This window comes from Cyclopterus lumpus, chromosome 15, assembly GCF_009769545.1.
Source record: "Cyclopterus lumpus isolate fCycLum1 chromosome 15, fCycLum1.pri, whole genome shotgun sequence".
NCBI lineage: Eukaryota > Metazoa > Chordata > Actinopteri > Perciformes > Cyclopteridae > Cyclopterus > Cyclopterus lumpus.
In genome coordinates this window covers 16,044,888-16,061,001 of record NC_046980.1, presented here as the reverse complement: position 1 = coordinate 16,061,001, position 16,114 = coordinate 16,044,888, and the positions used below count along the sequence as shown (strand labels likewise).

The following is a 16,114-nucleotide window of genomic DNA, read 5'->3' as shown; positions in this document are numbered from 1 at the left end:
AGCTGTCTCCGGGGTGAAAGTCCTGTCTTTGTTTTACTTGCCCACCCTGTGTAAACTATCTTGCGTAGTAAGAACACAACTGTGTCTACATTGGAGTAAGTTGCAAGCCCGTTGCTTCACTACGCTCGCCCAAGAGTGCCTCTGCGCGTTGGTGTCAGACGTTGAGGAGCACTGACCATGCTGCGGTATTTGACGCATCGGTGTAGCCACTCCAGTTGAGCTCCAGGGTAAGCCCAGGCATTTTGTTCGGATCAAACAATTCTTTCTTCTCATTTATGTTATTTAGTTGACCACACTTTATTAATTCTCATCTTTCTCTTGCTCGCTTTGTCTCAGGGTTAGATTGTTGAGCCCCCGCCTCCCCTCTCCCACCACTGCACCAACACAAAGGTCTGAGTCAGTCCCTCACCTTCATTTCACTTTCTCTTTGACTGACATTCAATTAATTTAGATTGAGAGTGAAAATTCCAGATAGATCCATCTTAGACAGCCTTTTTCATCCTCTCTGAAAAGCCATTGGAATATGTCCCACAAACACTGCAGCCTTTCCATCACTGGAAAGCTTCACTTCAGCCTGTTGATTGTGTCTTGCCTGAGCCCGCCAGTGTCTGTCACTGTCTTGGGTTGCCATGGTCCGTGTACTGTGTGGTGGCACTGTCGAGCAGTAAACACTGGTGTCATTCTTGATTGCAAGCAGATTGCATTTTGTATAGAGGAGCAGGGCCTTGGACAGAGTGCAGACTCAAACTGTCTCACAGCCTGGCTTAGCCACGCGTAACCAGCTATTCACAGGACGAGACCAAATGATTCCCGAGCCAATACCCTTTATTAAAAATAATAACTGTAATCAGGCTGCCTGCTTATGGCCATAGAGGTTAAAGCTGATTCACTGAAAGGAGTAATAAAATGCCTCATAATGGTGGGAGGAATGACTAATGAATCAAACAATTTGAGGAAAGCTGAATATTAGGTTGCCTCACATACATATGCATACACCTAACCATGAGTCATGAGTGTGTCTTTTGCATTAAGTCTTACCTATTCTATCCTTAACTATCTTATCTTTTGGGTGTTTGCCTTATATTCACAATAACCAAGTAGTAATGCAAGCTCAAATAACTCATAGATGGTGGAATAATGTGTTTCCTTCTTGCATACCCTGTTGGCTGTCTGATGTGTTCAGGCAGAAACAAAAGAGGAGCTTAACTTGATTGCAGGCAAGATAGAAAATTGTTAAAGGAATGCTTCACCCACAAAATGACCAATTAAATTACTCATCCTGTGTTACCTTGAATTCTTGAAGGAATCTTTGTTTTTCTCGCATACTATTGAATAACTATTAAAACACTTTAGACTCACCAGGCTCACACGTGTTTTGAATAGAAAGGTTTTAGCGAAGATGCATGTGTTTGGAAAGCAGTGAGCATACGACTGGATAAAGGAGACTCGGATTTCTGTTTGTTGATTCTGTTCACCGTGGAGGCATGTTAATAACTCAATGTAACACGGGTTGAGGTATTTATATAAAAAGTGTCATTTTGCGGGTGAAGTATATTCAAGCTTTGTACAATTCTGAAACAAGTTCATGAAGTTGAGCCAAATCTCACCAATAATATGGACAAATATTGCAGCAGCTTTATTTTCCATTGCTGCTCTTAATTTCTCCACGAGGATGCAACTTTCATATTTCATATTTTACTTTCAGATATGAGGATACAGTGAATTAATTATTTTTCCATTTGTCCTGCCAATAGTGGCCAAAAAGAAAGCCGCTTTGATCCCATAAAACAGTAAAAGCTTTCTAATATGATGCTATTCAGTTTAGTACATTGATTCATAATACTGTAGCTGTCATCAAACCAGCTACAGTATACTGCACCTGTGACTGTGGATGCATTTGATAATAAATTGACCAGCTTCATACTTTCTAGTCATTTAGCCTCCTGTATGACAATGTTCATGTTGAAGGATGTGAACGACAGACTTGTCGTTACAGCGTTCTCAAATACCATCCTGTACATCCACATTTTGATATCCGCATGCTTCCAGTTGTCGGCAGTGTCTGTTGACAACCTGCTGTTCCCACAGAGCTCAATATTGCACATATGGAAGTGTTTATCACAGCTAAGCATCTCAGTCACACCAAATAGTAAAAAGCTTTGTGTTTTATTCATTTTCACCCTCGTCATTAAATCTTGTTAATGTAAGAATATATTCAGTCCACACACGTTCCCTTGTATTGGATAAAGATGTAGGATACTGCACAGGTAATTTGCTAATACCACAACTGTGCCATCTGTTGTTTACATTGCAGGTATTTTTATATGAATATGCCGTTGTGTTTAAGCGTTTGGTCTTGTTGTTCTTTCTCTTAACAAATTACTCTTTATGCAATATTATAAACAACCTAAAGCCATAAGATCCAAACAGTATGTAACAAATATTATATTCTGGGGCTTTTAGTTTTGTGAGAAGTGGAGATATAAGGAGGCAAACAGAGCAGATATTTTGTATTTTTAATCAGGCTTCCCAATATGAATTTTGGCTATGTGTTAGATATCTCAGGCAATAAGATTCTCAGTCTGATATCTGGGATTCTATAAAGGCTCCCCAAATTGAATCAGAATACAAGCAGCCTTTATTTATGAATATTCATAACACACTTTAAAATGGAAATGGTGGCGATATTGTTATTGCGGTTGAAATATATATCCAGCAAGCCTTGTTCTGGTGACTTGTGAGAGTGGGCACCCGCTTCAGTAAGCTCATGAAACTTAAAATAAGACTGTCTTTGCCTAAAGCTAGGAATAAATAAATCGGAGTTGTTTTTTCCTTCATGCTTGTGTGATTCTCATGCAGGAGTCGATAGCTATCGTCTTAGCTCCAACAGTAAGATGTAATGGCTGTGCAGATTCAATGCCACGAGTGAACAGCAGCTCATCCTATTTTCTAATCAAACTCTGACTTTGAGCAAGTTTTGTGTTTAAAGCATTTGCATGTCATGCAATGCACCAACACAAACCCAAATAATGTGACCAAAAGACTGTGCTGTCCTTATAATTCTGCTCTTCATTTTGAATATGAAGCACAGAAAACCTTGCAATCGGAGTCGGAATTGTCCTCTTATTGTTCAGCCTTTGATGAAGATGGCATCTGCTAGAGGCCGACTACGGTATGAAAGCGGCTCCTTGTCTATGGAAGGATGCTACAGACAATATTTTAGGGGGCATGGTTGGCCAGACGTGGCTGCTTGCAGACCAGAAGGGCTAATATGTGGACAAACTGTAATGGCACACTGAAGCCAGACAGGAGGGACCCCGCAGGGCAAGAACAGGGTTGAAGAGACAGACAGACTCAGCAGGCCATCACAACAATCTAGTCTCAACACAGCAGAGACAAGACACCATTACATCAGCCCAGAGGCTGATCGAGTTTCCCACTGCTCATCTCTCCCTTGATTTTTCTTTGTTTCCTTTTCTCTACTTAGACCTGTTGTAGTGTTAAAAAATCATCACATCAACACAAGTAAACTCCATTCACACTCATTATCCAAGTGTTCACTTGTTTATGGTGACTTTATTGTCTCGATTTCATGACTTTCTAGCTCCAAGTGTTCTTTTCTTCTCATGGCGGACAGCATGTTTTAAGTATAGATGTCTGTGAGTGCTTTATTTAGCACTGACTCTGCCACATCCGCTCGCAGCTCACTGTATTGGAGGCTCTGAGCAGAAAGCCCAGCTGCATTCACAAGTGCCATATGGTGCCCAAAAAACACATGGACATCTTCCACCTCTCTCTCTTGTAAGATCCACAATTAAAAAGAACTGCATCAAAATGGAGGTGCAACAAACCCCATTAACAACTGTGAGAATTGGTTGTATTCTCTTGTTTGTGAATGTTATTTGGGAGCAGAGCAACAAGTCCACACAAATTGCCATTAGCAATGTGGAGGTAGACACAAAACTCTCCCAGCAATGTGACACTGTGTGGAATTTCTTAGTAATCTACTGCAAGTCAAAAGAGAGGGTTTTTCTTTCATTTTAGCAGCTTGAATAATTCATCCCAAAATGCATTGGTTTATTCCACTCAGAATTAGTTGATGCTAAAGTGCGCTTTGTATTTATGTTCCTTCGTCTTAGCAAAAAGGATTTGAAGCTTTGCTTCATTGGTTGTTTTGTGCAATTTTGTCTTTGCCTTTTGTGAACAATGGGATACTGGGGATGTAAATCTAATTCTGGAGAGCAATACCGTCTTTCCTGTGGCATAACATTGTATACTGTAACACTTAGTGGCTCCTCAGGGAAGACATTATGCTATGCATGTGTTTTATAGCTTTTTACACTGAAAGTCCAGCAGTTAGACCAAGCACCGCCCTGCTGAGGCATTGTCTGAGTGCCGTGAGAAGACCGTCTTATCTTTGTCCATATTATTGCAGCTTTTATCACTGAATTCTATTTGGCTTTGCTCTTCCGCCTTCAACTCAATTTGACGCCTTGTTTTGGCTAGCTTTGTTACATTTAGGTCACTGGATATCAAATTGAGCCTGTTTCCTGGTGATTTTAAGATGAAAATCCCTTGGAGTCAACGTGAATTTGATTCTGTCATTCCTCAGCGCAGTACACTCCATCATGTTGTGATGTCTTCTAATTGATGAGAAATACAGGACTCTGGACATTTAGCTGGAGATCGGGAATAGACCAACCGTGTCCATTGTGTTGGTCACCTCTGGCCTGTTCTGGGCCAGAGGTGACCTCAAAGAGCAGGTCTCAGGCTACAACAGACGCACTTTTTATGTCCTCCTTTGAAGCTCCTCTTTTGATCAGTTGTCTAGTGCTGCCCCCACCCCTCTGGTTGGTTCACAAAGATGGCGAATGAATCAACTCTGAGGAGAGTGAGAATTGGTCAGCTAGTAGAGATGCAACAAATGTGTGTTGAAAAGTCTGCAACACATTTTTTTTTTAATGTAAATGTGCCAGAGTTAGCCAAGAGGCTATTTTTCATCTGTAGTACCAAGAGGCAGATGTTATGAAACAAACCTAAAAACATAAGATTACATATACAATGTACAAACAAGCAAACAAAATAAGGGAAAAACAAGCAAATAAAATAATCTCCATCTCTCTCACACACACACACACACACACACACACCTACACACCTACACACCTACACACATACACAGTATGGGTTGCCTGTATCCTGGAGGCAATGAGGAATATTTGATTGTATAGCTACTTAGAAACAGGAGTAAACCAAAGTGAGTTATTGAGAATGGTCTTTAAGACTCAAACATGACAGCTGGGATTTTAAATTTTTAAACCCTTTGGATTATAAATTGTACTCGCTAGTATCTTTAAGATATTGACCCTTTTATCTCATCTCTCAAGGTATGATGCAATACACACAACATTACATGATTAGAGCTTCAACATTTAGTCTATAATGTGATTGATAATGTATACTATTTTGATAAACTACAGTATTAACATTTTTGAAGCAAAAACTGCATATTGTATGGTACCTTCTAAAATGTGAGAATGTGCTTCCCTGACAATATTCCAAAGGCTATTTTGGACTGTTGCTTGTAGCGTTTAATTGAAAAAAAAGGATGACAGAATTTAAATAATTGTTAGTTGTAGCCCTAATTATGTCATACAGTTCAGTATATTATGTCATGTTATGAGTATGCTATGTTTACAAAGTGATATAGTAGAATAAGTCATCACAGAACACTTCATTGGGACACAACATTGGGAGAAAAAAAACAGCAACCACAAGTGAAGTAAGACAATAGTAAATAGTAATATCTGATGAAATGTCTTCATTGGCTATAATTACATCTCGCTGAGTCTCTCACTATGCTGCTGACCTCTACTGAGGTTCACCAATCAAGCTGCTCTCTTGCTGACCTTTCAGTGATGGACAGCTGCTCTGCCACGGGTCCTGGTTTTCACTGCAGTCTAGACAAGCGCTTTGATTATATTGACCAGTCCCTTCTATGATCTCGAGTGGAAAACTGCCTAGAGGAAGCATCACTTCATAACTGCAAATCGGTCAGCTGGCAGAGCCGCGTGCTCTGTGGCACGCATCTAGACCTGCTTCTTCTACGCCTCCCTCAGCTGTGGCGCGTGCCACTTTGTTGGATCGCCGATCAATTTGTGTCAGTTACCAGTCCCCTCAAGGCGCGTCAGTGCCTTGATGTAGTAAACACAATATTAGCGGGCAATAGGTACTGAAGACAGCCCTGTCTTCAGTACTGCTAGTATTGCAAGGAGAATCTAAAGATTATGTAAAGTAATTCAGCGAGTGATGTGAGAGGAGCTGGCCACCACTGACAGCAGGTATGTAGGTCACACAGGGGGAGGCCTCTTTTGCATTTTTCCCCCGCCATGTCTATTTTTGTTTTGTCTCCCTTTCAGACTTCTTCACTTAATCAGTTATTCACTTACTCCTTTCATCTCAGTGTTCCTGCTCTTTTTTTAATCTCCTTTTTTGTCTTCTGACAGACCACTGTGACTGTTTCACACTAACTTGGACAAAGTGGGGAACAGAAAAAGACTAAATGAGAGAGATCAAGAGTGAGAGACATTGCCAGAGAAGACAACATTTTAACTGGCTATCCTGTTTCTTTCTACTATTGTTGTGTCTCGTCAGTGGGTTGGCAGTGGTCAATTTGCCTTTGTTTTTGGCAACATATGTTGTCAAATGTTCCTCCGTCTCGTCTCCCGCCATCCCTCTCTGCCTTCTCATCCACCTTCTTTGAGTTGTAGCTTAACCCCAAAGCAGATGGTGTCCTGTACTCTTTTCAGTCATTCAGAGTACTTTTTTTTCATCTTGTTAAGCATGGCTCAGGCCTGTGTAATGACCTTGGGCCTTTTCAGCCTGTTTCGGGGATCCTGACAGCCACCATTGCAAGGTTACCCAAACCCGCAGGGGGGCACAATGCTACTTGGTGTCCACAACCCCTCGACCTTTTCTTAGAAAGAAGAAAGGCGGAATATTGATGAAGATTCTTGGCTTTTAAGGAGGACAGCAGTATAGAGGGTCGGTCACAGTGTTTATTGAGCTTGTTTTCATCTCAATAGCCTACAGGTCACAGCTCAGTGCTCTTTAATTGGCTCAGATTGTCAGACAATGTTCCATCTCATGGCAAAGAAAACTCCAGCTATCAAACCTCACAAAATCCTTTTTTCTTTCTCCGTTCTAAGAGTGGCAGCTCATGCAGTTAAGCTATTTCCACAAGCCTGCACTACAAACTTAACATTAACATATGAAAATGGTCTGCTTCCCACATTGACTAGCTCATTAGTTCTTTGGGTTGGGCACTTCTTGAGTTCCACCCGCTCTTGTTTTGCTTGAGCGGGGAGATGTCTTTAATTATCATTGCAGTAGGCATATCAGCCCCAAAGCTATTAGTCCATGCGAAGTTCAACGAGGGTCTCTTTGATACTTGTTTAATATACATAGCCCACTGCAGACCAGTCTCAAGTCTCTCATAGACCACCCAGTTTACATGCTGAAATTAATTCTGCTCTCATCTCCTGAAAGGAATGGAGCTTCAGATACTAGCATTGACCTTGACATTTTCCTATCTTACTCTCTCAAGAGGAAATGCTATTGAGGAAGCAGCAGCCCTCCCCCTGCTTCCTAAACGCCAAAGAAACCAAAGACCTTTCCCAGATATGTGATCAACTCAGGCAAAATAGAAATGCGTAATGCAATCAGGGAGACATTCAGCAGGACATTGTCAGTAAAGGTTTTTCAATGGTGTTGCATTTAATTTGGTCATTCTTAAAAAGGTGTTTAGGAAAAGATATTGAGCAGCTACTGGGAAGTGAAAGCACGGTTTAATGGTTTTCAGCAGCTCCCAGACTGAGATTGCGATGGGTCATATCCATTGTGAGTGAGAGCAACTAGACACCTATGTGAGCTGGCTGTGATCAAAGCTCCAGGGCCTGTTCAGACGCAGCAGACCAGTCCACCACGCCACGGTTTGGGGATCAAATGAACAGAAGAAATTATTCTGGGGAACTGACAACGTAGGGCACAGACACCTCTACACCACCATTGATTTTTACTCTTTCACTGAAGAAAGGAGGATTTGAATTAACAGTGAGGTGTTCTGTGGCTGAAGGACAAAAGGAACCTCCTGTTCTGCCCACGGCTCCTGTCTGGAACATTAAGCATAGGCGGTTTCCCATGATGCCATGTGGGTGACCCACAGGAACTGCCTCCCCTGAGCTAGAATGACACAAACATTGAAAGAGATGGAGGCAGAACTGCTCTTTGAGGATGATGCAAAAATAATGAGAAGTGTCATACAAAAGCTACAGCAAATAAAATATCAAGTTAATATATTATTATGGTGCTTTAAAATCTTAACTTGCCATTGCTGTTAAGTTCAAATGTATGTTCTATAGTGGTTCAATACTGTGGTGCAGTACACTAATGCTGACCAACAAAACACCTCTTGTCTTATAAATGAATGGAAGGTGGGGGGGGATGTAATTTTCTGCTTGTCTGCATACAAGGGTGACTTATGCTCAACTCTCTTCCTTCCTCTCCCCCCTCATGTCTGCAGATGTGAACACACACACACACACACACACGCACACACACACACACACACACTTCCTGTTGAGCAACTGAGGAGTTTTCTCTGGGATATTTTTGCTTAACTTCTGAAAGGCTGTATTGACATGAAAAGAAATGAAGCTAAAGAATTGTTAAAAGTTGTGAAGAATGACAAGTTTGGCAAATGTTTTTGATCTCCTGCGTGACTTTGTTCACTTTTGAATCAACAATTTTTAAACCCAGTGACCCTTTCGTCATTTTGAGTAATGTTTTGCAAGTTCTAGTGTAATTCAGGAGATATAGATTCTCATAAATGAGATGCCCTCTTTCTATGAACACCCGCAAAAAACCATGCAGAATACAAATTTAGTTACATACTGGTAAACTACATACCAAAATGACGGGCAGAGACACTGTCAAGGACCCCTCAGGGTCCCAGCTTTAAGAACCACTGGTGTAAGCTGTCTGGTTTCCTGCTGAGGGAGTCAATTCGGTCTCCTGTTTTTCTCTTTTCCTCATCAGCGCTCTGTGGACTGTGCCTCTCCTTCACCAGAACCTTGACAGAGGCCTGTTTTTCTCTCTCCCCCATCTTGTTTATGTGTTTACCACAGCACACTCGCATCCTCCCCTTAAATGATAGCCCCTCTACTGTCAGCACACTGGAGTCAAATTAGAGAGCAAGACATACCCGCGTTGCTGTTCCCTTCGAGCCTCCGGCAGGCAGGGGAAGCTGCAGCCGCAATCAATAGAAATTCTGAGCTTTTTGCTTTGTCTCGATCAGTGCTGGGTATTAGAGAAAGAGGATGCTGCCCTAGCACCCAGGCTGTGTTATTACCTGAGAGAGGGGAAGGAATGAGCGTCTGGAATAAGGCCATGTTTCAGTGAGCTCCTGCTGCTGCACACTGGCACGCTATGCTTGCACATATAAAAAGGCAGACATGATGGAGGCTCTTTTCCGACACAAGTCGCAACATCGGGCACATTCCACATGCCGTCAGCTTCAATATCTGTAACGTGATCGTGTGGAAAAGTGGTAATGCATGGCATATCGTTTCATGTGTATGCATAATTTATTGACGCCATACGTCTAACTCTCCAGCATGTGGCTCATCGTGTGTCTCCTTGTTTCCTGTCAATTTATTCCATTACAATTATAATCTGAAGCTGGTGGTTAATCTCCTTCTTTGCTTCTTCATATTATTATCAGCAGAAAACTTTAAAGGATACTTCAGCGTTCAAAAACTGGGACTCGTGGCTTTGTCCGTTTTTGTCGGTTATGATAACATTGTACTCAAAGTAATTGCTCATACCCGGGAGCACATGACATCACTACAACAGCAGAGCGAGACAGTTATAAACAAGCCATGGGGAATCAGATTATCTTAACTAATGATTTAAGATAATCTGATTCCCCATGGCTTGTTTATAATTAGAGGTGAAATCAAAAGTGGGCGTACTGACAATAATAATCTGATATTGCACATAAACCTTGTGTACACAATTGGACCTATTACTGATCAGAGCCAATTCTATTAAAGATCCAGATTCTAAATAACTAGAACTATCTTTTTAATAGTTTTGCGTACAAAATAATAATGTTAGTTTGCTCCCTGGAGGGTTCCATGCCTCAGATCAAAAAGAGATTGCTGTTGCTTCATCCTTCCTGCCTTTCAACAGTCCCTAAATCCCGATGGAGTCTCAGGGAGAAGAAAATTCATTCCAAACTGTTGCAAAGGATTAATGTTGAAGAAGCAGTGTAATGTAGTTTCTCCATCGATAGCAGCCACATTGCCAGCGAAGCAAAGGGAGCATGCTGAAGCTTTCTTGGTGCTTTAAGAACCTTTGCATTCTTACACGTGTCTCCAAACCTACAATTAAAACCAAGGAACCTGCGTTTCCGTAAGGAATTAAATGACCCTGACCGCAGACTTGTTAGTGTAAAGATGCAGAACACTTCTCTTCTCGTTCTTCTATCATGCGCCTAAGCAGTTGTATTTGTTTACATCATTGCTGGACTGCCTGGGGAGAGCAGTTATTTTTATGGTGTGCTTTGTTTGGATGGTTGTTTTTGCAAAAGGGGAAGTGGCAAGGTTTGCTCAGGGAGTGACGAAGAAAGAGTTGTGTGACTACAGAGGGAGGATGGAGGGGGAGAAGGATGTGTGTGTGGTGGGGTCTCAGGCTGCCTTAAAGGGATGGCAGTCTAATTAATTTTGCATGTGTCGCTCTTCCGTCTCGCATTTGTTTTGTTCTTTTTTGAAGAATAACTTTAGGAAGGCGCTGAGTTTCCAGGCATGAGAGACTGTTAAACATCACGACAAATGTAAATGTGAGGCCATGAGTATCAAGTTGCTCTTGAATTCCTGGACTGGTTTTGGGATGATCTACTTTTTTGTTGTTGCAGAAAGTGACAGTTTAAAAAGAGGAGAAATGATTACTTTTACCCTTTTTCACCCACACATTGAATCAACTACATCTGCATGCATGAATTGACATTCACGATGAGTAATGTGTCTGTATCTATATGTGCTCCACATTGCAGAGGTCTCTGAGATCAGCAACACTGGCACCAGCAATGGAGGTGAGTAGAGATCATGAACTATGGTCTGGGCATCACTGCCGTCTGCTCTCCACTTTCTCCATTTCTTGCTTTTCTGCTTCCCCTACTCATGGCTGGATATTTCTATCAACATACCTGCCTAAATTCATAAGATATCACATATTAGGGTTCTAATGACATGTTGGATGCACTTACATTTTAGCAGTAGAAACTCCAGCCAGCATCAGAAAAGAAACATGACTACTAGTTTCTATTCAAAAGGTTGTTTTTAGCTACATCGTAACTGTGAACCCACTCACTTGATTCACGAGCTTGGCAGGGCAGAGAGATTGTTTAGGTCAATTGATGCTTCATGCACAGGAAGAGGGGCAACACAGATTGTCTGATTATCATAGGCTCTTCTCACATGTTCCTCTTCCCCTCTCTATCCGCCTTATGTCCTTCCCCTACTCTTATCTAGAGGAGATGAAAGATGAGAGAAAGATCTCAGAAGAACCTGATTCTATTCTAACTGACAGCATTCAGTCCAAAGGTAAGGGGGGCGTCGGGGAAGCACTCACTCTTATCTCGCACACAATCTATGTATAAACAGATTCTTATTAGTGGCCACAGCTGCTGAATTATAATTCACTTCATCCGGAGACTTCTTAGCGCTGTGCAGCTGAGTGTTACCCAGTTTCACCCTCCTTGTCTACCCCTCTCCCCCACCCCCCAACTGCCGTCCTCTTTTTCTCTCATTCAAGGCTATATTGTAGGATATTTTGGTATAAATGTGTCAGCACGTCTTTGGAGATTGAGTGTGATGAATTGCCTGCAAACTCAACTATCAGACATTTAATAAATCAAGTGTGTAATGCATATTATTTTAACATTCAGCCAACACACAGTACAGGAGCAATAATCATGCCAATAAATCATATTTGATAAGGATACCACACTGTTATTCTCAGGTCTCCATTGAGATTTAGGTTAATAAGACTGCGTGTCATTTTAATGTGTCATATAGAGTGCTGTGAACGTCCATGTCTGCCTTCGTTCTCTGTGTGCAAAAGAATGGAATTCGGATATGGGCCTCATAGTTTCAAGGAAGAAAAAAAAATCATTAAGCAAATGTTGTGAACAGATTGTAAGGGTTGAATTAATAGGACAGGCTAGCAGCATATGAAATAACTTGGCAGAGGCAAACAGGTTTGTGTATAAAGGAGAGAGCTTAAGCAATGCCAGACAATGCGCCAGAGAAGAAAAAGCCTGTTGTCGAACAAGCGTGTGGATCAGGTGGGATGCTGTAGGACGGCGCTGGGCAGAGGACAGTTTGCACTTCAAATTAGCCATCGTACATTTTCAAAACACATGACACTGGCTGATCACAGCAGACTGCCCTGTTTTCTGAACAAAGATGGCAGGTCGTTTTATCTTTACGAAAGATTCACATTCTGAACAGAGAAAATGGATCAGCCTCAGTGTCCAAATGTGTGATTACCCATCTGACAAAATATGAATGCCTGTTCATTGGATTTTGTAGATAGATTCAATGTCCATGTTCTGGTTACTGTTTCTTATTTATTACAGTCTGTCTTCCAGGGCAATGGACAAAATATCAACTGCTATGAAATTTGATAAAAAAATTCCTTGTACCCAGAGAATGTCTCCTAAGGATTTTGAGTGACTCCATAACCTTTGGTCCGACTATCAGGTCAACTCTCGCCCTTTACAAACTTTCACAGGGGTTCCAGGAAACTGTAGATATTCATTGTCCTCAGTGGGATAAATCCTGATGCTTTTAGCGATCCGTATGAACTTTTCTCAGCATCACATACATATTTACACTTCTGCATGATAACTAACACCACTCTTAGGCAAAAAGGGCAACATTTCATATGTTCAAGTCTATAGATAATATTATGAAATATGCCCAGATGCATGCCCCATTGGACAAACCCTTATGGTTTTAATAACCCAATGGGGTTTCTAGAGGTCAACATCAGGAGAAACTCTACACTTTACCAGGAGGCTATTACTAGTAAGACACTGAGAATAGCAGCAATTTATTCTTTCTTCCAGGAGCGCAACTAATAATTGGCATGATTAATTCCTCTGTAGTAACACAAACAAACTATTAGACCAGCCACTCAACAATTAGTGTTTTTGTCAATGGAAGCATCGAGCAGGATAACCGCTTCAGTTCCCAGTTGGCAAATGCTGTGTGATGGCAAAGTAAAGCGGGGAAAATATTCTAAATATAGCGTACACTTAAACTGATCGCCGCTTTACCTCACCGTCAGAACGCCTGTCAATGGTTATGACCGTTTACTGGGGTATCCTACATCACTGCTGTTAAACCATTACATATGACAAATAAAAGCAGCAAATACTCACAATTGAGAAACTAGAATTTTTTAATATTTGTCAGTTTTGTTTGGGAAATGGCATTAAATGAATCTTCAGTTTTTTTGATAATTGCGTAATTATTTCCGTTGATAATATTGTTGATCATTTCAGCTCAACTTCCATTCCCCCCTTTCATTTTGTGGTGTGCAATTATCATTTCAGCCTAGCAGAGATTATTATAAGTCTCCAAGTGTTGCTGAAATCAGAGAACATCCAGAAATAAACAATAATATTAAAGAAGCCACAGTATTGTGTACTAAATGTAAATCTGAATTCAGACTATGAACTTATTTTCCATCCAGACACTGTTGAGAAGAAAGAATGACCAGCTGAGGGAAGGACAATCAACTTCATCTCACAGCCAGCAAAACTGTGCGAAGGCCAACACACTGGTGTCAGACTGGCCCGTGTCAAAGGGCTCTGACACTGGCCCAGTACAACCAGTTACTCACAAGATGCTCGCATCCCCACCTTTATTTAGCCTATTCCCTCTTTGTTAAGAAACTACTCATCCCTGAAGTATGTACTATATGTATGTATGTGCAAAACCTTTCTATATGACATATCAACCACAATGAGATGAGCCATACCAGACATATATTTTGCCAGCAGGGTGCGATGAGATAAACCAGGTTCAAGTCTCTTAATTAATTTGATGTATGCCCACTGTGAGAGCATGGTAATGCTGTCAGTCAATCAACCATCCTTCTGTTCTGACAAAGCCACAGTCATGATGACATTTAACAGTGGAATTACCTGACAACAGCCTGACACCTGCCATGTCTCCTCACACACTACTGCAGCTCCATTGTTTAGTCAAATCAGTGGATATACCCTTGATTCAGACCACGGTCTGTAAGGCGGTGTGCCACTCCCCGGCCTTTTCCCTATGAACATCACTGATCACGTCTGACCTCTGTCCCTGCAGCTTGACTCATTTGAACCAAGAAACTGTTCATCAAGGCCCACGTACACTAAAGAGGATATGAGTGTCTTTTAACAAATCAATTTGTTCTTGTCCCCTTTTTTCTTTGCCGTTTTAAAATGCATGCCAGATAATTGCTTTGAACTTCATCAACATGAACATGAATTACAGTCCTCTTCGCTTTCGCTTGTCTCCTTACCAGATTGTCTATAACTATATTGAAGGAATCTGCCTTATTTCATATCAAACTACAAAATCACAATCACAAGGAGGTGGTCCAAGTAGGAATTCTTGGTTTTGATTGCTTGCAGATGATTTGTAATTCTGAGTACAACATGTAATGGCTGTTGCCTAATGCCTGTTGTCAATGGTTTCATTTGATTTTAAAACATGGTTTTGGTTTCTATTAAATGTTGTGATTTATGATTTTTTTTTTCATTGGTGCCATACTAAAGATCAGATTAATTACAGTTATATGAAAGGATGCCTTCATACTTTGATGTTTGCTTTGCTAAACTATAACAACTAATAAAATGTAAAGGTGGAAGCCATGTCTCAGCTTTGTCATGTCTTGTTTTTACCTCTGTCTTTAGAGAAGCTACACATTTTATTTATTTCTACTCACAGCTGGTATAGTTAATTTCTCTTCAGTTACCTGTGAATTTGATTAACTGTAACAGAGTGATCAGTTGTGTGTCTCTGGTGGACAGAAACAATTAGTATGTCCTTTGATCCCCAGCATGGGCCTCTCTGGCCCTCAGGCTCTGTCCTGCATCCAATGAGAAGAGGCAGACCTCCCCACCCGAGGGCCCGCCCCCATCTGGGAACCTCACTAATGGCCAGAGACCTCACAGGGAGTTTGTTATCCAAGACTTATCAGCTCTCCAGAGCAGAACGTCTTCATCAAGCACCTGTCTTATGTGCACAGATCATTTATACCTAAAGTCACACTTCATGATTTAGACTGCCACATGTCACAAATCTACTGTACATCGTTTAACAATTGTTAAGACATTAAAGCCAATGTATAGAACTTGAAAAGGAGGCACCGTCTGCCGTAGTTTACACAAGGTGTGTCTCATCATTCAACAAACAAAATCAAAACTATCAATCGATCTGGAAACAAACCCAAAGACGAGCCAAATTAAGACTGGACAGTACTAGCAGTGAACTCCACCGAGAGCTAACGGTAAGATAACTTCATCAGGGCGAGGTAAACTTCAGGTGAGCTGCGTGGCTCTGCACAAACATTAATGTAGCAGCAAATAACTGTTTTCTATGTAAAGATATACAAATAAACAAAATTGGAACAGGCTTGTTCCAATCAGTCTTCACTCCCACATCATACTCATTATAGGTTCAACAATCAAGTAATGTGTGTCCCCACATTGATTTCTGAGCGTGGGCAAGTCAAGGAGTGAAGGTTGCACAGTTAACATTTACAACTAAAAGGGCACGCCTCCAATTTAGCATTGCACTCACAATGGACAGCTAAAACAATATTTAAAATCTACGAAGCAGAACCAGTGTGTTGTATTCCATGCATGATCTTTCTTTGTCAAAGCCTGGTGCCTACATTACCCAGAACCCACCATGCAACTCAAGCGCCGACAGCTCGGGCAGAGATGCATCATGCAGGTGTGTTAAGCTGGTAGTGGCTAATGCAGCCT

General features: G+C 41.3%; 1 protein-coding gene across 4 annotated transcripts in view; it reads left to right on the top strand.

Moving 5' to 3' along the window:
• Nucleotides 1-15,002, top strand: part of macrod2 (mono-ADP ribosylhydrolase 2) — a 368,778-nt gene extending 353,776 nt beyond the window's left edge. For 3 of the 4 annotated variants that reach the window (XM_034551874.1, XM_034551876.1, XM_034551875.1), the window contains 3 exons: nucleotides 11,114-11,152; nucleotides 11,592-11,663; nucleotides 13,822-15,002. In XM_034551874.1, the coding sequence (XP_034407765.1) occupies nucleotides 11,114-11,152; nucleotides 11,592-11,663; nucleotides 13,822-13,844 (134 nt within the window). In that variant the 3' untranslated portion in view covers nucleotides 13,845-15,002. The remainder of the gene's footprint in view (nucleotides 1-11,113; nucleotides 11,153-11,591; nucleotides 11,664-13,821) is intronic. The other variant, XM_034551877.1, reaches the window with a different exon arrangement.
• The last annotated feature ends 1,112 nt before the right edge of the window (nucleotides 15,003-16,114 follow it).